We start from the raw sequence: 21,775 nt of genomic DNA on the forward strand, positions 1-21,775 counted from the left end.
GAAAAAAAAAATCCTATTCAGATAATTGATATATGCCAAAAGTCATCAAATGACAGTTTCTTAACGTTGATTGCAATGTGGATTTTAAAACTTTATCAATGAGTTTTTCCTACTTTGTTATGGTACTCATTGGTATTTATTTATTAAAATGTTGTTTAGTTTCCGCATATTTCCTTCTGTTGTTGATTTCTAATTCTATTGCAATCAGAGAATATCATTTGTACAATTTCAATACTTTTATATCTACTAAAGCTTGTTTTATGGTCTAGCATACCATAAAACATAAAGCTTGTTTTGTGTTCTCCAGGTCCCTCCTGGAGAACATTCCATGTGTGTTTAAGAAGAATATGTACTCTGCGGGAGTTAGATGCAGTGTTCTCTACATGTCTGTTAGGTCTAGTTGGTTTACAGTGTTGTTCACATCTTCTTTTTTCCTGTTGATCTTCTATCTAGTTTTTCTATCCATTATTAAAACTGGTATACTGAAGTTTTCAACTATTATTGTTGAATTATCTGTTTCTCCCTCAAATTCTTTGGGGCTATGCTGGCTAGGTGCATATATGCTTATAATTGTTATGTCTTCTTGATGGATTGACCCTTTTGTCGTTATACAATGTCTTTTATTGTGTCTAGAAACAATTTGTGTTAAGTGTATTTGATCTGATATTAGCATAGCCATTCCAGTTCTCATTTGATTTCTTTTTCCATGATATACCTTTTACTTTCCATGCTTTTACTTTCAGCCTGTCTGTTGTCTATGAATCTAATGTGTGTCTTCTGTAGGTGGCATATAGTTGGTTATATTGTTCTATCCATTTGGTTAATCTTTGCCTTTTTGGTAGGAGCATTTAACTCATTTATATTAAATGAAATTAGTGATAAGGCAGATTATGGCTGTCATTTTTTTGTTTTCTATATGTCATATTTTCTTGGTTCCTCAATTCCACCATTACTGCATCCTTTTATACTATGCATTTTCTAGGATATTGTTTTCTAGGACATGATTTTAATTTTGTTGTTTCTTTCACTCTATTTTTATATTTTATTTTATTTATTTATTATTTATTTATTTATTTTGAGATGGGGTCTTATTCTGTTGCCCAGGCTGGAGTGCAGTGGCGTGACCTAGGCTCACTGCAACCTCCGCCTCCCAGTCTCACGCCATTCTCCTGCCTCAGCCTCCCAAGTGGCTGGGACTACAGGCCTGCACCACCACACCCGGTTAATTTTTGTATTTTTGGTAGAGACCGCACCCAGCCTCACTCTATTTTTAAAAAGTTATTTTGGGCCACGCACGGTGGCTCATGCCTATAATCCCAGCACTTTGGTTGGGAGGCCGAGGCAGGCAGATCACGAGGTCAGGAGTTGGAGACCAGCCTGGCCAATATGGTGAAATCCCGTCTCTACCAAAAATACAAAAAAAATTAGCTGGGCATGGTCGCACGCACCTGTAGTCTCAGCTACTTGGGAGGCTGAGGCAGAAGACTTGCTTGAACCCAGGAGGCGGAGGTTGCAGTGAGCCCAGATTGCGCCACTGCACTCCAACCTGGGTGACAAAACGAGACTCGGTCTCACAAAAAAAAAAAAAAAAAAAAAGTTATTTTGTTAGTAGTTGCTCTCAGGATTACAATTAACATCGTAACTTAGAAACAATCTAGTTCATATTAATTCCAGCTTAATTTTAGTAGCTGATAAAAACTTTGCCCTAACATATCTCAGTTTATTCTCTCCCCCTCAATTTGTACTATTATTGTCATACAAATTACATCTTCAAGCATTATGAGACCAACCAGATGGTTTTATAATTATTGTTTCAAACAACAGTCTTTTATATCAGGTAAGAGAAAAGAGCTACAAACAAAAATATATTTATACTATATTTACCAACAGTTCCTTTTTTTTTTTTCCAACTTCATCTTCGCAGAATACTTAGTTACCTTTAACAGTACTCTTTATTTATTTGTGTGGATTCAAGTTATTGTCTAGTGTCTTTTCAGATCAGCCAGAATTCCCTTTAATATTTCCTACAAGTCAGGTGTGCTAATAACAAGTTCTTTCTGGTTTTATCTGGCAATATGTTAACTTTCCCCTCATTTTTGAAGGATATTTTGCTGGATTTTAGACTTCTTGGCTGACAGTCTTTTTCTTTCAACACTTTGAATTTATCATCCTATTGCCTTCTAGCCTCCTGGGTTTCTGATGAGAATTGAGCTGTTAATCCTTCTGAGGATACCTTGTCCGTGATGAATTGCTTGTCTCTTGCTGCTTTCAACATTCAATCTTTGGCTTTCAAAATGTTAACTATGATATGATAGGTAGGGTTTGACTGTGATGTATCTTGGTGTGGGTCTCTTTGAGTTTACCCTACTTGGCGTTCTTTGAGCTTTTTGGGTGTACAGGTTAATGTTGCATTAAATTTAGATAGTTTTAGCCATTATTGCTTCACATATTTCTACCTCTCTCCTCTCTTCTGTGACTCCCATTATTGTTGGCATTCTTAATGGTGCTCCATATGTGTCAGAGGCTCTGTTCATTTTTTTTATTCCCTTTTTTTCTGTCCTTCAGACTAGATAATATGAATTGACATATCTTCAATTTTGCTGATTATTTCTTTGCCAGTTTAAATCTCCTATTGAGCCTTGCTAGTTAATTTTTCATTTCAGTTACTATACTGTAGAATTTCAGTTTTGTTCTATTTTGTGATTTCTCTTTATTGATACTGTGGTGAGACACTGTTCTCATAATTGTCTTCAGTTATTTAGACATGATTTCCTTTCCTTTAATTCTTTGAAGTATCTTTTCTTTTTTGACAAGGTCTCATTCTGTTGCCCAGGCTAGAGTGCAGTGGTGCAATCATGGCTCACGACAGCCTCAACCTCCCAGGCTCAAGCAATCCTCCAACCTCAGCCTCCTGAGTAGCTGGGACCACAGGCACTTGCCACCACGCTCAGCTAATTTTTTTAACTTTTCATGGAGACAAGGCCTCCCCATATTGCCCAGACTGGTGAACACGTTTATTATAGCAGATTTAAAGTCTTTGCCTAGTAAATCTAACATCTGTGCTTCCTTGAAGGCAGTTTATTTTGACTGTTTTTTTTCCTCAATGTATGAGCCATACTGTTTCTTTGCATGTCATAATTTTTTCTGTTGAAAACTGGACATTTTTAACTATATGTCAACTCCAGAAATCTTCCCAGATTTCTCCCATTGCCTGGGTTTGTGGTTTTTGCTCTTATTGCTGTTTGTTCAGTAACTTTCCCAGACTAATACTGTAAAGTCTTCATTCTTTGTTGTGTGTGGCCACTGCAGCTGCCACTCAGCTTAATGGCCAGCTGTGATGGCCAGAGATTTCCTTAAATGAGAGGTTAGGCCCTTCTCCAGTCTTTCTGGGCATGAACATAGTGCTGCATATGTTCATGGACTTCTAGATTCCCAGAAATAAGTCAGAGCTTTTCAGAGTCCCCTATGAATATCTCATTTCCATTTTTCCTTTTAAGATTTGGTCAACCTCTGATTAACCCCAGCTGAAAATCACTGCCTCAGGCAGCTGCAATGTTAAATAATTGCTGATGATTATTTTCAAGAAACTTTACAGTGATGGAGCTTGTTCACACAGAGCAAGCTCTCAGTCCATTAAAAAAAGACAAACCCTGAGAATAGAGCTTTTCAGGGAGCTTCTGGAAAGGTCATATAGTGACATTTCTCTGGGAATGGATCTTTGGGGAGCTCTAAACCTGTTCTGTCCCCTCCAGTACCTGGTAGGCTCTTCATTTTCATAGCTACCCTAGTTGCAAAGCTGTTGGTTTTCAAGGCTACTTCAGAGCTGGGGAGAGAGACATGGAAATACAGCAATTTAAAACACAACAGAGGTAATTATTCTTACCAAAATTCAGCTATTTTTCTTAAATGAATGCTCCTTGGATTCTTGCAAAGTTCTGAAAAAGTTGATTTCAACAACTTTCTGCCAGTATTCTCATTGCTTTTATTGAGGAGCAGATGTTTTTGAGGTCCTTACCATTCCAGAAGTGATTCTACACTACTCTGTTACACTAAAATATATTGGTCTACCTTGCACTTTAGATGGATCTTTTACCCATGAATGGTTTTGTACTATCATGCATTGGTAATTTTGGAAATTTTGGTTTACTGAGTTATGCAGATCTTCCTCATGTTAACACATTTTATTGTATGATATTTTTAAATAACATTTGTTAATATTACCACTGATTGCCTCAGAACAGTTTCTTAAGTATTGGGAAGATATCAGGCTCACAGTGGCAGATACAAGTTTTTCAAAATTACAATATTCACTTAGAAGCTCAAATTTTATCATTAGTGACAAATACTGTCATTTGTTTTTCTGAAAGTGACAGACTCACTTTGTCCATTTTCAAGAAAATGTTAGCTAAATATCCAAGTCAGAATATCCGTTGTTTGGTGCCACTGCTAATTACCCATGTCTTTGCTTTTGCTCTGTTAGTACAAATGTTAACACAGTGTAAAACGCAAATGATGTCTTAGTATCATTATGAAAATGGTTTTTACCTAATGTGACCTTCTGAAGGTAATTTGGGACCCCCAGGAATTTCTTGTAACACGCTTTGAGAACCACTGTGTAGAGGAACTGGATCAGGATTTCTAGACCTTGTCTTCAAATAACAGAATGACTCGCCCATGATGATAGGTGAGCTTCAGCTTTAGGACTCGTATCAGACACATGCTGACCTGATTTTTTAACTGAATACAGGTAGGAAAGAAAACAATGCTTTTCCTTGCCCATCTGCAAAATAAGAATGTAGAGACAACATTTTGCTAATTCTCTCATGAAAGTAGTGTGTAGTACAAAGCATAATATTCATCTTTCCACATAAAAATGTTTCTTAAGTTTATTTTGCGTATTTCTGTGATTTCTTCATGAATCATTTAATCAATTAATAATGTCTTATGAGTAATTCCATCCTTATAGCAACCTGTTTTCTCATAGCCATTGGAAGCATATGGACTTCTAAAGATCTTAAAATATCAGTCAGGCAATTGTGATGTTGATGAAATCATATTACTTCTCATCATCCTGGAGAAAAATCATTTTTAAAGCGTCGGTAGCCTATCTAAATGTCATTATTAACTTTTCTGTACTTTTCTGGGAAGATCAGTAGAATTTTGATGCTGTGAAAAATATTCAAAAGAATGTAAAGCATTTCTTAAACATTTTGTCATCTTAGGATGTCCACTACAATCCTCGGTTTCTTTATGTTCTATTTAATTAGCCTTGGTTTCTAAAGAGAAGGAGTATATCATTTTATTCAAGGTTTGAGGAATGTTCCAGAAATAGCAAACAAGTTAGAGATAGACCTCACCATTGTAATTGAGGCACTGTCAATCCATCAGAATTTTCTTAAATGAAAAATAATGTATTATCCAAATGTGCAGCAGTTTAAATGTGGTGGAACTAATCATCAGTATTTTTTATTCTATTGTAATTATTGTGGATGGATTTTATTTATGTTGATATTTTAGTGGGAAAATGTAAACCATGTCCAATCCCTCCCTGAAGGGAAAAAGCAATGCTATATTCAACAGAATATTTGATCTTAGAAATACCCAGTTAAAATAACAAACTAAATAAATGCAACTATTAAATCATTTAAAGTCTTAAGAATTTTCTACTAATCAGGTTTTCTTTTTGTTTATTATTTTTTAACACTAAGATCCTAGGAAACAACAGGTTTTCTTTTGATGTGCTGTTTATGGAAGGGGTCTCTCTAGGTAACTGTCATCTGTGTAAGAATTTTTTGCTTTGAAAGAGATTTGCCTGAAACTTCCAATAATTGACTTATTTTCCAAGCCTTAACTATTTTTTTTTCTATTGCAGCCCTTTGGAGTGAATCAGCCTGGACCTTATATCATGTATACAACTGTAGATGCAAATGGGTATCTGAAAAATGGATCAGGTAAGACCAGATACAATGTCCATAATGTATAAAGCTTCTTCAGTCAATATATTGGCAAGGTAAACTGGTGGAAAAAAATTATGTTTTCACACTCCTTAATAACATCTTCACTTTTATTATACTTAGTCTTTCCATAGACTTACTTTGGTAGATTATAAAAGGTTCTTATACAAAAAATGTTCACTTTCAATTCTTCGTATATCCCTATTATGATGGAGCCAACTCATTATCCTCCTTATTTTTTAGTTGAAGTAGCAGAGAGATTGGGTGAAATTACTTGTGTTAACTTGGTCAGAAAGTGAAGTGCAAATTAGTTAATTAAGTTCATCTTAGAAGACGTATAAATTAAGAATCCAATTAATACTATAATATAAACTACTCCTAGTTTTTTTATATGTAGAATAGAAGCTGTAATATATAGAGAGGGTTTTTTGATATATTATTATAAAGAAAAAATCTGGTTATACATTTAAATAAATAATAAAGGAAAATGCAATTAAGACAAAAAGAGAAATAACATTGAGCAAAGGATGTCTGCTTTTAACAGATGGCTGACTGAGGTTAGATCCAAATTACAGTAAATACAACTGTGATAATTTCAGTTATCTAAATAAGAAAAGGAATCTGAATATGCTTCTTTTAAGATGCCTAGAGTTTTAACCATGAAGAAGTATAAGCGGAGTTGCTGTCACTCCTCTATTTTTTTGGCCAAAAAAAAAGGAAGAACTCATTATATGGACATTGCCATGTTATGTAATGGCCTTACTGAATCAAATATACCCCAGAATGAGTTTACTTTTTTAGCTAATTGCACACATTTAAGAGTCTCAGTTGTACTGCTTGCTTCAGCACAGAAACATTCCATATAACAAAATTTTTTTAAAAATTCAAGGAGAAATTGACAAACACAATTATACTTTATTTATTTATTTATTTATTTGAGACAGAGTCTCACTCTGTTGCCCAGGCTGGACTGCAGTGGCGTGATCTTGGCTCACTGCAAGCTCCGCCTCCCAGGTTCCCAACATTCTCCTGCCTCAGCCTCCCGAGCAGCTGGGATCACAGGCACCTGCCACTACACCCGGCTAATTTTTTATATTTTTAGTAGAGACAGGGTTTCACCTGTGTTAGCCAGGATAATCTCGATCTCCTGACCTTGTGATCAGTCCTCCTCGGCCTCCCAAAGTGCTGGGATTACAGGTGTGAGCCACTGCACCTGGCCACAATTATACTTTAATATACCACTGTCAGTCACAGCAGTTCAAGATAAATAAGGATATAGATAATTTGAACAAATTACTTCTTTATGTTTTTAATTCATGTGCATATTAAACCTTTACAAAAAAGGCTCTGGGACCAGCTGGTTTTATCAGTTAATTCTTTTAGACTTTGAAGATGCAGATGATTTCAGTGCTAGGTAAGATGTTCCAGAATACAAGATGACAAGATGAACCTGCATTTCATTACTGCATTTCATGAACCTAGTATAACTCGGGCAGAGCCAGCATACTCAAAACCAAAAACTAAGTTCACTGGTGGGATATCAATGAAAATCCTATCTAAAACCTAACAACTTAAATTTGTCTGTATTTTTAAAGAATTGCTTACTTAACATAATCAAGTGGATGATTATCTAAGGAATGCACTGATGGTTTAAAATGGGAAAATCTCTTAATTATTATAGCAGTGCATCAGTTTTTAAAATACTTTTTCTTTTTTTTCATATAATGATACATTGTATACATCTCTCCATGTCTGTTCATACAGATAATCCTGATTTCTTTGGGGCTATTTTGTATAGATACAATAGCTCTCTAGCCAATCCTCTATTTTTTGTTTTACTATAATACAACAATACAAAAGTAAACATCTATTTGCATATAATTTTGTGCAGTTAAATGAATAATCCAGGCCAGGTGCTCCTGCCTGTAATCCCACCACTTTGGGAGACCAAGGCGGGTGGTTCACTTGAGGTCAGGAGTTCAAGACCAGCCTGGCCAACATGACAAAGCCCCATTCCACTAAAAATACAAAAGCTGTGCGTGGTGGCGGTCGCCTGTAATTCCAGCTACTCAGGAGGCTGAGGCATGAGAACTGCTTGGGCCTGGGAGGTAGAGGTTGCAGTGAGCCAAGATCACACCACTGCACTCCAGCCTTGGTGAAGGAGTAAGACTGTCTCGAAAAAAAAAAATAAATACATAATAAAATAATTCTCACTTCATAGAAAAAAAGTTAATAAAAAATTAACATTTATCTTGAGGAACACAATTTCAAGAGATTCACTTTCCACTTTGTACATTTCTATAACTGTGACTAGTTTTCAGTTCTTTTTCATTGTTTAAAAAAGATGCGCTGGGTGCAGTGGCCCATGCCTGTAATCCCAGCACTTTCGGAGGCCAAGGTGGGCGGATCACCTGAGATCAGGAGTTTGAGACCAGCTTGGCCAAAATGTTGTAACCCCGTCTCTACTGAAAATACAAAAAAAAAAAATTAGCCAGGTGTGGTGGCACATGCCTGTAGTCCCAGCTACTTCGGGAGGCTGGGGCAGGAGACTCATTGAACCCAGAGGCGGAGGTTGCAGTGAGCTGAGGGCATTGCACTCCAGCTGGGTGACAAGAGCAAAACTCCATCTCAAAAAAAAAAAAAAAAATGTGATTGTTGATTAAGTCAACAAAATTTTCACCAAACTTATACTGCAAAGTAGACATTGGCACCTAGTATTGAACTCCATTCAATAATATTCACTACCCATTACTATTTTTTAAGTGAATGGAACAATATTTACTTAGCATGATTTTTAAAAATCTACCCCAAAACTGTAATGGAACATTAGATTTATTCTTATTATATCTAATATTTACCTGTCTCTAGATTGGAGTAGAAAACTGGGAGGGAATTTGTAGATATAAAAGGAAATGAAAAAATATCTAAGGTAAAAATAAATGTAGTTGAGTGCATAAATCAAGTGAATGCATAAATTTTCATGGCAGAACACCGTAAACAAAAATAAAAAGCCCTCACAAACTTGAAAAAATCTGTCTATAAATAGAGATATAATAAATTATCCCATTTTATAATATTCTCCAGCCTACAAAATATTTTAAGATAACTTTTGATGTTTATAATAGTTGGAGGAAGACACATCTGCATGTAAAATCCAAATTTTATGTGTGTTATTTTAAGTGTGTCTGTGTGTAGGAAAAATATCTAAACAAAATGACACATAAAATGTTACCACAATTATCTCTTGGTCATGGGAATGCAAATTGTATGTGTGTGATTTTTAAGTATGTCTGCGTGTAGGACAAATATATAAACAAAATAACGTATGTTACTATGATTATCTCTTGGTTTTTGGATTTTACATATTTCTTTGTATTTTTGTTTACTAAATATATATTGCTTTTTAATTTAAGAAAAAGCTTTTAAAATATTTCAAACATATACTGTATTTCATGCATAAAAATGTATTCTAAGCAAGGAAGTAGCACTTAATTTAATTGACTGAGGGAGTGCCATCATGAAACCCTGCCCCAAATTTTAAAGGATGAAAATTCCCAGTTTAAATGTTAAGCATGTTGAACTCCAAAGAAACATTACTTGGTTAAACCGTACCTTCCATCCCATCCTACCCCATCAGCAGAGAATGTTCCACTGTAGGAAGAGGATGACTACATTTATGTATTTCGGAAACTACAACCTTGGTTTTCTCCTAGAGCAGCTGAGAGTCACTCACTACCCATTAGCGGGTCATAAAATTAATGTAGTAGCTTTTAGAGTATTTTACTTAATAGAATAAAAGAGAACAGTAGAAAACAATCTATTGATCAGAGTACGTCCCAGATAGTAAAGTATTGTTTCATGAAATTTTTGTTTAGGTGTGTGTGTGTGTGTGTGTGTGTGTGTGTGTGTGTGTTTTCACACTGGGTAATAACATAGGATGTAGTTTTTATTGTGGGCTGTGATCAGAAAAGTTTGAAAACCACTGCCAGAGAGAGATAACAACAACAACATAAATTAATATTATTCAGTAAAGGCCTGGCCCAACTATCCTATTGCTTACAGATAGATTATCATTCTTACCCATTACTCTGCAGTCTTACTCCATTTCCTAGCAAAGCCTGAATGGCCAAACATTATTAGAGAGTTACATTACAGAGGAGTCATTAATTTTCTAAATAATAGTTCCTGTAACAGATTTAAAAAATAAAAATAAAGTACATTTATTATGAACTTTTTAGGAGCTTAAACTCCTCTGGTTTTGAATCTAGGATTTTGTTTACTACTCTTATAAATTAGCCAGGGATCTGCAATGGGCATCCAAATTGCCTAAACAATATTTGATAAGAACTTAGTAGAATGGAGTACATTGGCAAAATTTTGTAGACTAGTGAGTTGTTGGTCATTTATGAATAATAACATTATTAGATCAAGAATTGCTTTTCTACCCCATAAATTACTTATTTGGTCCTACTGTTTAAATCCAGAACAAAATCATTTTCCTTTTTCCTCTGTGGTTACTATTTGTTAATATATCTGAGAAAAACATAAGTAACCTTTGCCTTCTGTGTACCTTTAGTCTACGCAAGAAGTGATGTTAAACAATCACATGCTGTGATGTAGGGGAAAAAAATGTCTTCTACGACACACACTCATTCAACACAGAACACATCTGTGACCAGATGTGTAGGGTTTTACCCCACATCAACCTGTTCTCCAACACAAGCTAGGTATCTCATAATTTGATTCAATTCTGACACTATCTGGAGGCTGACTCATATCCCACAGTTAAGGGCCCAGTCTCACAAGATTTTCCCCACTCTGGATGCCAATCACAAGTCCAGGCATCCAGTATTTCTGATGGAGAGTCTATAAATTGGCGTTTCCCATGACTCACTCCTTCATCAAGTTCAGTCATTTGCTGGAATGGCTCACAGAACTCAGGGAAACACTTACTTACATGTACTGGCTTATTATAAAAGATATTATGAAGGATACAGATCAACAGCCACATGAAGAAATACATAAGGCAAGGTTCAGAAGGGTCCTGAGCACAAGTCTTGTGGAACTTGGGGTGCATCACACTCCTAGCCCATGGATGTATTCAGTAACCCAGAAGCTCTCCAAATCCTATCCTTTTGGGATTTATAGAAGCATCATTGTGGAGGCATTATTGATTAAATTACTGGCCATTAGTAATCAGCTCAACCTTCAGCCCCTCTCCCCTCCCGTGACATAGCAATTCTAATTGCATCAAAAAACAGAGCTGCAAAATGTATGAAGCCAAAATTGAACTGAAAGGCAAATAGACAAATCTATATTTATAGTTGGGGACCTCAGTATCTCTCTCTCAAGATTTGGCAAACAGTTGGAAAATCAGCAAGGATACAGAACTCAGCAATATCATCAACCAACAGGATCTAGTAGACATTTATAGGATAATCTGCCCAACAACAGCAATACATTCTTTTCAAATGCCCATGGAACATATACTAAAATAGACTGAGTTCTGGACAATTAAAAAATTTTTAATTTAAAAACCTCAAAAAATTTAAACAAGTGAAACCATAGAGAGTATTCTCCAACCACAATGAAATTAAAATAGAAATCAACAACAGAAATATAGTAAAATCTGTAAACACTTGAAACTTAAACATCATATTTCTAAATAATCCGGAGGTCAAAGAGAAATTTTCAAGGGAAATTTTCAAAATACATTGAGCTGAATGAAAAGAAAAATACAACATATCAAAAACTTGGGGACACAGCCAAAGCAGTGCTGAGAGGAAAATTATAACAATGCATGTGTATAATAGAAAAGAGTAAGTCTCAAATTAATAACGTAAGCACCCACCTCAACAACCTATGAATAGAAAAGCAAACCTAAAGTAAACAAGAGGAAGGAAATAAATAAGAGCAGAAGTTATTGAAATTTAAAACAGAAAAACAAAAGATAAAATCAGTTAAACAGGAAATAAATAAAATTGACAAATCTGTACCAGGACTGACAAAAAAAAAGGAGAGAGGAGACATAAATTGCCAGTGTCAGGAATGAATGAGATGACTCACTGTGGACCCTGAAGATATCAAAAGGATAATAAGGGAATAATATGCACATACATTGGACATCTTAGAAGAAATGGACAAACTGCTTGAAAAACACAAATTATCACAAATTATCCAATATAAAATATATCATTTGAATAATCTTAAAATTACTAAGGAAATTGGGTTCATAATTTTAAAACTTGCGAAAAAGAAATAGGTAGACCCAAGTGGTAAGAATTATACCACACATTTAAAATACAGTTAACTGGTAGAGTGCGATGGCTCATGCCTGTAATCCCAGCACTTTGGGAGGCCAAGGCGAAAAGATCACTTGAGTTCAGCAGTTCGAGACCAACCCAGGCAACATAGTGAGCTCCTGTGTCTACAAAAATTTTTTTTTAAATAAGCCAGATGTAGTGGCATGTGCCCATAGTCCCAGCGATTCAGGAGGCTGAAGTGGGAGGATCACTTGAGCCCTGGAGGTTGAGGTTACAGTGAGCCACGATTGCACCACTGCACTCTAACCTGGGTGACACAGCAAGACCCCCTCTCAAAAAAATAAAATAAAATAGAGTTAACTTCAAATTCTGTACAATCTCTTTCAGAAAAAAAAAAAATAGGACAGCTCCCTCAACAAAAAATTATCCATCCCAAAATGTCAACAGTGCTGACTTGAGAAATCCTGATATAGACTATAAAACTTTATAAACTTATGAATATTCAGCTATGATTCCAAACTTCTATGGATATTTGGAAATCCTTCCCACCTTCCTATGTAAATAGTAATATTATTTGCCAGGCATCATATGGCACTGTAAACAGACAGATGAATTAGGAAAAGATTTGGAGAGGCAGGAGAGGTGCATCTGATGGTCCTGGGACTTGTCTTTTGATAGTTTAGCAAAGTGCTGGCTCAGCACATGAGTTTAGAGAACACAACAGCCTAATAATTGAAGCTTAGTTCCTGACACTCCTCCTTTCTAACAAAGACAGTTTTCTCAACCAGGAAGCTCTCATGTCTTCTAGATATTCCCAGTCTTCTTCCAATGTCCATATAAAATTTAAAATGCCACAAAGACTGGGGCACTTGAGTATTTTCCATGGTGCATCCTGCTGCAGTTGATGCGTGCACCTTAATAATACAGGATGGTGAGGGGAAAGGGACCCAGGCATTCAGCTACTGCTCTGCCTGTCAGTGGTTCATTAAACCTTATTTTACTTTTATTACCACCTCGTACAAATGATGTGTGTATGCATACCTCCTTAGCATAACAGTCAGACAAGAAATAGTTAAAAGAGCTATAATAGAAATATAAACAAATGTTTTAAAAACCAAAAGCTAACAAAATACGAAAGCATTTCTATTAGCTGAAATGCTGAATTTATTATCTTTAGAAGCAGTTTAGGAAGAAAAGAGAATATGATGTGTATCTTAGAAATAATCTAAGCTTAGAAAGTCAGCTAATTTTAAGGTACCTGTTGGAGTCACTGAGGGAAGGAATGACTCACAGAAATTCAAACGTTGAAATCATAAAGTAGTTGTTTTGAAAATTTTGTTATGGAAGCTGGTTACTAAGGGTGAATCTTCGGAAGGGTTGGTATAGGTGTGGTTGACAAGATTTAGCTATAACAAGTGGGCTGTCAGATGCCATGGAAAGATTTTACTGGGGATAAAAATGCTAATAATATATGTATTGGACAAAATTATATTTCTATATGGGACCATGGACAGTTTTTCTTAGCATCACCCCCATATTTGGCTGGGGTGGGGACTTTTCATTTTTGTTTTAAATTGTGGTGAAATACATATGAACATAAAATATATCATCTTAACCATTTTAAGTATACAGTTCAGTACTACTAAGTGTATTCACATTGTGTGCAACCATCACCATCATTACTCTCCAGAGCACTTCACCTTGCAGACTTGAAACTTTGTACCCATTAAACACTAACTCCCCATTTCCTTCCTGCTCCAGCCCATGGCATGTACCATTCTACCTTCAGTCCCTATGAATCTGAGTACTCTAGGTCAGGGGTCCCCATCCCCCAGGCCACAAGCCAGTACCAATCCATGGCCTGTTAGGAACTGGGCCACATAGCAGGAGGTGAGCAGCAGGTGAGCAAGCAAAGCTTCATCTGTATTTACAGCTGCTCCCCATCAATCGCATTATAGCCTGAGCTCTGCCTCCTGTCAGATCAGCCGCTGCATTCGATTCTTGCAGGACCATGAACCCTATTGTGAACTGTTCATGTGAAGGATCTAGGCTGCACGCTCCTTATGAGAATCTGTGCCTGATGATCTGTCACTATCTCCCATCACCCCTAGATGGGACTGTCTAGTTGCAGGAAGACAAGCTCAGGGCTCCCACTGATTCTACATTATGGTGAGTTGTATAATTCATTATATATTACGATGTAATAATAATAGAAATAAAGTGCATAATAAATGTAATGTGCTTGAATCATCCCAAAACCATCCCAGCCATCCCCTGGTCCGTGGAAAAATCATCTTCCACGGAACCAAACCAGTTCCTGGTGCCAAAAAGTTTGAGGACTGCTGCTCTAGGTACCAAATGTAATTGGAATCACACAGTATTTGTCTTTTTGTGACTGGTTTATTTCACTTAGCATAAAGTCCTTGAGGTGCATCAGTGTAGCATGTCTCAGAATTTTCTTCCTTTAAGGCTGAATAATATTTCATTTTAGGTATATTCCACATTTTTTCTATTCATTCCCCCAGTTCATGGACACTTGGGTTGCTTCCTCCTTTTGGCTCTTGTAATCCTGCTATAAACGTGGGTGTACAAATATCACTTGGACACCCTGCTTTCAGTTCTTTTGGGTATATACCCAAAAGCAGACTTGCTGCATCATATGATACTTCTGTGTAATTTTTGAAGGAACCACTATACCATTCTCCATGGTAGGTCTACACACCATTTTATACTCCACTAACAGTACATAGGGTGCAGTTTTCTACATTCTTGCCAACATTTATTTTTACTTTTTGATAGCCATTCTGTTGGGTGTGAGGTGGGATCCCATTGTAGTTTTGATTTGCATTTTCCTAATATTGCACGTATTGTATTTGCTTATTGGCCATTTATTTGTATATTTGTTCTGGAAAAATATCTATTCAAGACCTAGGCCCATTTTTTTCTGTTTTGTTGTTGTTGAGCACCCCCAGATGTTTTAAGATTTCTGCTTGAAGCAATACCTGTTATCTAAGTGCTTTCCCATTATGTTTCTCTTTTTTTTTTTAAGTTACACCTGCACAGCAGCCTTTCAAATAATTACATTCACAAGGTAGAATATGGAAAGAATTAACGCTAGGACAACATTAAAGAATACTGATTAGTGTTATCAGTGAAGGAACAGCAGACATTTTAAAAATTATGAGAAGGGGTTTTAAACGTTTTATCTATGCCATCTTTGTTTCTAATATTTAGTTTTCTAATCTGAAAACCAATCCTGAGTTTATCAATGTTGTGGTGTAATTTTCTTTCAACGTTAAATTCTTCAGACCACTAGTTTCTCCTTTCCTAAACTACTTGAGTGTATTAAATGGTACCTTGCTAGGTGAAAGAGATAATTTACCTCTTAATAATAAATAGCCACCTCATCTCAACTTTTATTCGGATATCACTAAAAGAAATTATAAAGTATTTATTAATTAAAGAATGAATGTCTACTATTATCTAGTTCAACATAAAAGAATAACAATAGCCTCATATAAACATGTGACAGGGAGTACTATTTACTTCTTAGCGTTCAGCCTATGAGTTAGCCCTACATGTTCTGATCTGGGACTATAAGTAACACTGTTATGTCTGCTTTGTATGGTAAAACTGTTAGTACTGTGTATTACTGAAAACCTTTTAAAAGTAGTTCTGCTTACATGGAAAAAGGTTTAAACATACTAAATGTCAGATACACAGTCAAGATGATAAATTTAATAGGAAAATCTATTTATATATGGTATTGTGCCAGACCCCTTGATGAGGATACAAAGATAAACAATACAAGGTCAGCCCTTTTGCTAAAGGGCTAGTGAGATTACTGCTAAGATTTGGATAAAACTTTAGACCACTGTCAGAATTAACATGATTAATTGTAAGATAACATATATAGAGTGCCCATGTGAAATAAATTTCTTTTTTTGCTGAGAACTTGATTGAAGTAAGAATTCATGGGTCCTCACTTCATCCCACCACATTGGTTAGCTCCTTATTCATGTTGTCTTACAATCAAGAAACTGTGAGAATAAGGATTTGATACAAATATAAATTCAGTAAGATATTTTTAGTTCTAAATAAGGGCAAAATAAAAATTTTCTCCTAGCAGGGCGCAGTGGCTCACATCTGTTAATCCCAGCACTTTGGGAGGCCAAGGCAGCCGGATCACGAGGTCAGGAGATCTAGACCATCCTGGCTAACACGGTGAAACCTGTCTGTAATAAAAATACAAAAAATTAACCAGGCATGTTGGCGGGCACCTGTAGTCCCAGCTACTTGGGAGGCTGAGGCAGGAGAAATGCATGAACCCGGGAGGCGGAGCTTGCAGTGAGCCGAGATCTCGCCACTGCACTCCAGCTCTGTTGCTCTGGCAACAGAGCAAGACTCCGTCTAAAAAAAAAAAAAAATTATCCTAAATATAAATTCAAATTCTCTTTCTTCTCATGAAGTTCCATTAATTTTAGGAAAGATGATATAATTATTCTGAAAATAAGTGTTTGGGTCCCACTAGCAGGTATATAGTGCAGCTGTCATTAAATCTGTAGAGAACAAATATTCTCCTTATTGGCAGTGGTTGTCAAACTCTGTTGTTTTTAAAAATCCTGATGTCCATTGTTATTATCCAGTAGGACTTTTAAAACATATTATTGGGAAAATGAGCCAGGAATTTAGTAAATTGGTGATGTATTACAGCTTTCTCTTTGATGCATATATCGTTTGTTTAGTACATTTTTGGCTTCGATTAGAATAATGATTCTCAAACATCAGCATACATCAGATCACCTAGAGAGTTAATTAAAACACACCTTTCCGGGCCCCACCACCAAAGTTTCAGCTGAGTAGGTCTGCTATGGGGCCCCAGAATTTTCATTTCTAATAACGTCCCAGGGGCTCCTTCAGGAGTCCAAGGAGCCTGAGAAATCTTAGATAAGGACGTTTTACAACTATAATTATACACAAAGTTTGAAGTATACATATTATATTTTCTCTTTTTTCTCTGGTTTAACACTTACTAGGTATTTAGGAGCCACTGACCTAAATGACCTATAAGTAACTCAGCTTCTCCATATCCCCATAATTGAAAGTTTTCGTCAAGTGTAATGACATCTAAAAATATAATGTAGGAAATAAACTTTTGTTGTTGTTACTAATCATTGTCATCATCACTTTTGTTAATATCTGTTCAAGGTATATCATTTTCCTGGGGCAAAGAGAGCTATCAAATTATTTCTAATTTTTAATCCCTACTATGTAGAAATGTACAAATGAATAATTAGCAGTGGCCCCTCTGAATTTGAAATGCCATTTTAATTTTTTGTGTGGTAAATTTCGTGAAACTATCAATTATAGTCATGCATAGCTTAATAGGGAGAGTAAGTTTTGCAAAATGCATTGTTAAGCTATTTCATCTGCAAACATCATAGATTGTATTTACACAAACCTAGATGGTATAGCCTACTTCACACCTAGACTAGATGGTATAGCTCAGGGGTCCCCAACCCCCTGGACCATATGGGTCCCTGGCTTGGTAGGAAAGGGGCCACACAGCAGGAGGTGAACAGCAGGCAAACAAGCAAAGCTTCATCTGTATTTACAGCCACACCCCATCACTCACATTATGGCCTGAGCTCCACCTCCTGTCAGATCAGTGGCGGCATAAGATTCTGATAGGAGTGCAAACCCTATTGTGAAATGCGCAGCACTGCCAGGGATCTAGGTTGTGCACTCCTTATGAGAATCTAATGCCTGATGATCTGTCACTGTCTCCCCCAGATGGGACCACCTAGTTGTAGGAAAACAAGCTCAGGGCTCCCACGATTCTACATTATGGTGAGTTGTATAATTATTTCATTATATATTACAGTGTAATAACAATAGAAATAAAATGCAAAATAAATATAATGTGCTTGAATCATCCCAAAACCATCCCCTACCCCCGGTCCATGGGGTCCATGGAAAAATTGTCTTCCACAAAACCAGTTCCTGGTGCCAAAAAGGTTGGGGACTGCTGCTATAGCCTATTATTACGCCTAGGCTACAAACCTGTACAGCATGTTACTGTACTGAATCCTGTAGGCAGTTATAACACAGTGGTAAGTATTTGTGTATGTAAAGATACCTAAACATAGAAAAGGTACAGTGAAAATAGGGTATAAAAGATTTTTAAATGTTACCACACTTACCATGAATGTAGCTTGTACAACTAGAAGTTAACTCTGGGGTGAGTCTTGAGTAAATGTGAAGTCCTAGGACATTACTGTGCACTATTCTATATTGTATACATACTGCATGCTTAACCTACACTAAATTTGTTTTTTTGTTTTGTTTTGGTTTGGTTTGGTTTGGTTTGGGTTTTTTTGGAGTCTCGCTTTGTTGCCCAGGCTGGAGTGCAGTGGCGTGATCTCGGCTCACTGCAACCTCTGCCTCCCAGGTTCAAGCAATTCTCCTGCCTCAGCCTCCAAGTAACTGGGATTATGGGCCATGATGCCCGGGTAATTTTTGTATTTTTAATAGAGATAGGGTTTCACCATGTTGCCCAGGCTGGTCTTGAACTCCTGGCCTCAAGTGATCCACCTGTCTCAGCCTCCCAAAGTGCTGGGATTACAGGTGTGAGCCACTGTGTCCAGCCTACACTAAATTTGTTTTAAAAAATATTTTTCTTCAATAATAAATTAACCTTAGCTTACTGTAACTTCTTTACCTTGTAAACTTTTAATTTTTTTAGTTTTTTGCCCCTTTTGTAATAACTTAGCTTAAAACACAAAGACATTGTTCAGTTGTAAAAAAATATTTTTTAAATTTTTTATTTTTACTTTTTAAACCTTTTGTTAAAAACTAAGACACAAACACCCACATTAGCTTAAGCCTACACTGAGTCAGGATCACCAATATCACTGTCTTCCACCTCCACATCTTGTCCCACTAGAAGGTCTTCAGGGGCAATACCCTTGGAGCTGTCCATCTCCTATGAAGACAATACCTTCTTCTGGAATACCTAAGTGAATGGCCTGCCTGAGGCTGTTTTACAGTGAACTTTTTGTTTTTAAAAGTAGATGGAGTACACCCTAAAAGAATGATTAAAAGTACAGTATACTAAATACATAAATCAGTAATATCATTTATCACTATCAAGTATTATGTACTGTACATAATTGTATGTGCTATACTTGTATACACCTGGCAACACAGTAGTTTTGTTTACCCCTGCATCACCACAAACACGTGAGTAATGCCTTACACTATTACATCATGACAGCTAAGATGGCACTAGGCCATAGGAATTTTTCAGTTCCATTATAATTTTATGGGACCACCATCTTTTATGTGGTCCATTGTTGACTGAAATGTCGTTATACAGTGCATGATGGTAATTTGATGTGGCATTCTAATACACTGGCAAAGCTGGGAACTAATATTTGAGCTCAAGTTACTCATCCTATAATTGTTTCAAGTAAACATATAGAAAAGATTAGACAGTTTTGTGGTTGATGGCTGAATAATTTTGCTATTTTCTTTATAAGATTTGATTGCGACAGAACCAATATCTTGTTTTCTTAAAGTTCAATCCATAATAACAGTCTGATTCCACTACCTACCACAGTGTAATCTCTGAGCCCTATAAAAAGAAATTATACTACAGAGCTTATCATATCTCAGCATTCCCTAATTTGAAATACAAAATCAATGGGGCAAACATACTGAAGTAAAGTCAGAGAAAATTATTTTGTCATGTAGTTCTCATGATGAAGAAACAAAAAAGACCCCTCACGTTTCTGGCAGGGGTGAGAAACAGTAAACATTTTGAAATGTGGCCAAGGCTCTCTCCATCTCTAGGGAACAGACTTTACTCAGGCCAAGGCACTTGCCTGGCTCCAAGCCCACAGGCTTCCTGTCTCACCCAAGTGGGTGTTGTGCAACTCAGACCAGGGACGTAGAGCTACCAAAAGACTGTCGATGAAAAAGCCAAACTCTGTCAACTATTTACAGAGGTTTATTGTGAGCCAATTTGAGTGATCATGGCCCGGGGAACATTCTCAGGATGTCCTGAGCAAGTGTGGCAGGCGGTCAGGTTACAGTTAGATTTTATACATTTTAGGGAGACAGAAGTTATAGGTAAATACATAAAGCAATGCATGTAAGATACACATTGATTTGGCCTGGAAAGGCAAGACATCTCAAAGGGTAGGGGGTTACAAGTCACAGGTGGATTCAAAGACTTTGTCATTGGCAGTTGGTTGAAAGAGTTAAGCTAAAAACTCAGTAGAAAGAAAGGCTCGAGTTAAGAGAAGGGGGATTGTGGAGGCCAAAGTTCTTGTTATGTGGATAAACCTCTAGGTAGCAGGCTTCAGAGACTAGAAGGTAAATAACTGTTTTCATACCTTAAAATATGTCAGACTCTTAATCTCTCCTAGATCTGAGAAAAGCCTAGCTGCATAAATGGAGATTCTCTGCAGATGTACCATTTCCTCCACAAAAGACAGCTTTGCATGGCCATTTCAAAATATGTTAAAGAAATATATCAATATTTTGGAGTAAAGTACTTTTATTTCCTTCAGGGCCTGCTATCTGTCACGTGATGCTATACCAGTGTCAGGTTGGAATCTGGTAACTTTTTGCCAGAGAGTGTTTTGTCAGCCTTAGGATCTCTAAATTTGTTGTTGTTGTTGTTTTGTTTTGTTTTTTTTTTTTTTGAGATGGAGTCTCGCTCTGTCACCTAGGCTGGAGTACAGTGGTACGATCTCGGCTCACTGCAACCTCTGCCTCCTGGGTTAAAGTGATTCTCCTACCTCAGCTTCCCGAGTAGCTGGGATTAAATTTTGTATTTTTAGTAGAGATGGGGTTTCACCAGTTGGCCAGGCTGCTCTTGAACTCCTGACCTCAAGTGATCCACCTGCCTCAGCCTCCCAAAGTGCTGGTATTACAGGCGTGAGCCATGGCGCCTGGCCAGGATCCCTATTTTAATGTTAATGCTGATCAGTTGTGCTTAAACTCCAAAAGGGAGGGAGTACAGCAAAGCGTGGGCAACCTCCCTTCCAATCTTGAATGGGAATTCAGTTTTCGGGTTTCCTGTGGCCCAGGGGGACTCAGTTCAGTTGGTTGCAGGGCTTGGGATTTTATTTTTGGTTTTCAAGACTGATTATTCTAAAATCATAAAATTTTAGAATGCTTCCCCCCACATCAGCACTTTACCACCACACCCCAGTGCTCAATATAATAGCACAGCATTGTAAGTAAACAAACCGCAAGAGCAGACGATAAGGAAAATTAGAGTACCAGAAGGAGAAGAGAGAACAGAGCAAAAGAAATAGGAGAAGTAATTAATAGCCAAGAATTTTCTAAAAGTAATGACACACCAAACCACAGGTTTGGGATGCTCAGACCACACCATGCAAGATAAATACAAAAAAAAAACAAACAAACAAAAAAAAAACTACACTTATGCATATCATTGTCAGACTGCAGAAAAGCAAAGACAAAGAAAAATCTTGAAATAAGCCAGAGGAAAAAATACCTATAGCAGAACAAGATTAGAATTAC

At 36.7% G+C, this 21,775-nt stretch overlaps 1 protein-coding gene across 1 annotated transcript in view; it reads left to right on the top strand.

Annotated features, from left to right (window-relative positions):
* The window catches only part of ITFG1 (integrin alpha FG-GAP repeat containing 1), a 303,068-nt gene that overhangs the window by 247,274 nt on the left and 34,019 nt on the right, over positions 1-21,775 (top strand). The window contains exon 14 of the mRNA XM_003280410.3: positions 5,873-5,951. Within this exon, the coding sequence (XP_003280458.2) occupies positions 5,873-5,951 (79 nt within the window). The remainder of the gene's footprint in view (positions 1-5,872; positions 5,952-21,775) is intronic.

Source organism: Nomascus leucogenys, chromosome 2, assembly GCF_006542625.1.
Source record: "Nomascus leucogenys isolate Asia chromosome 2, Asia_NLE_v1, whole genome shotgun sequence".
In the NCBI taxonomy this organism is placed as follows: domain Eukaryota; kingdom Metazoa; phylum Chordata; class Mammalia; order Primates; family Hylobatidae; genus Nomascus; species Nomascus leucogenys.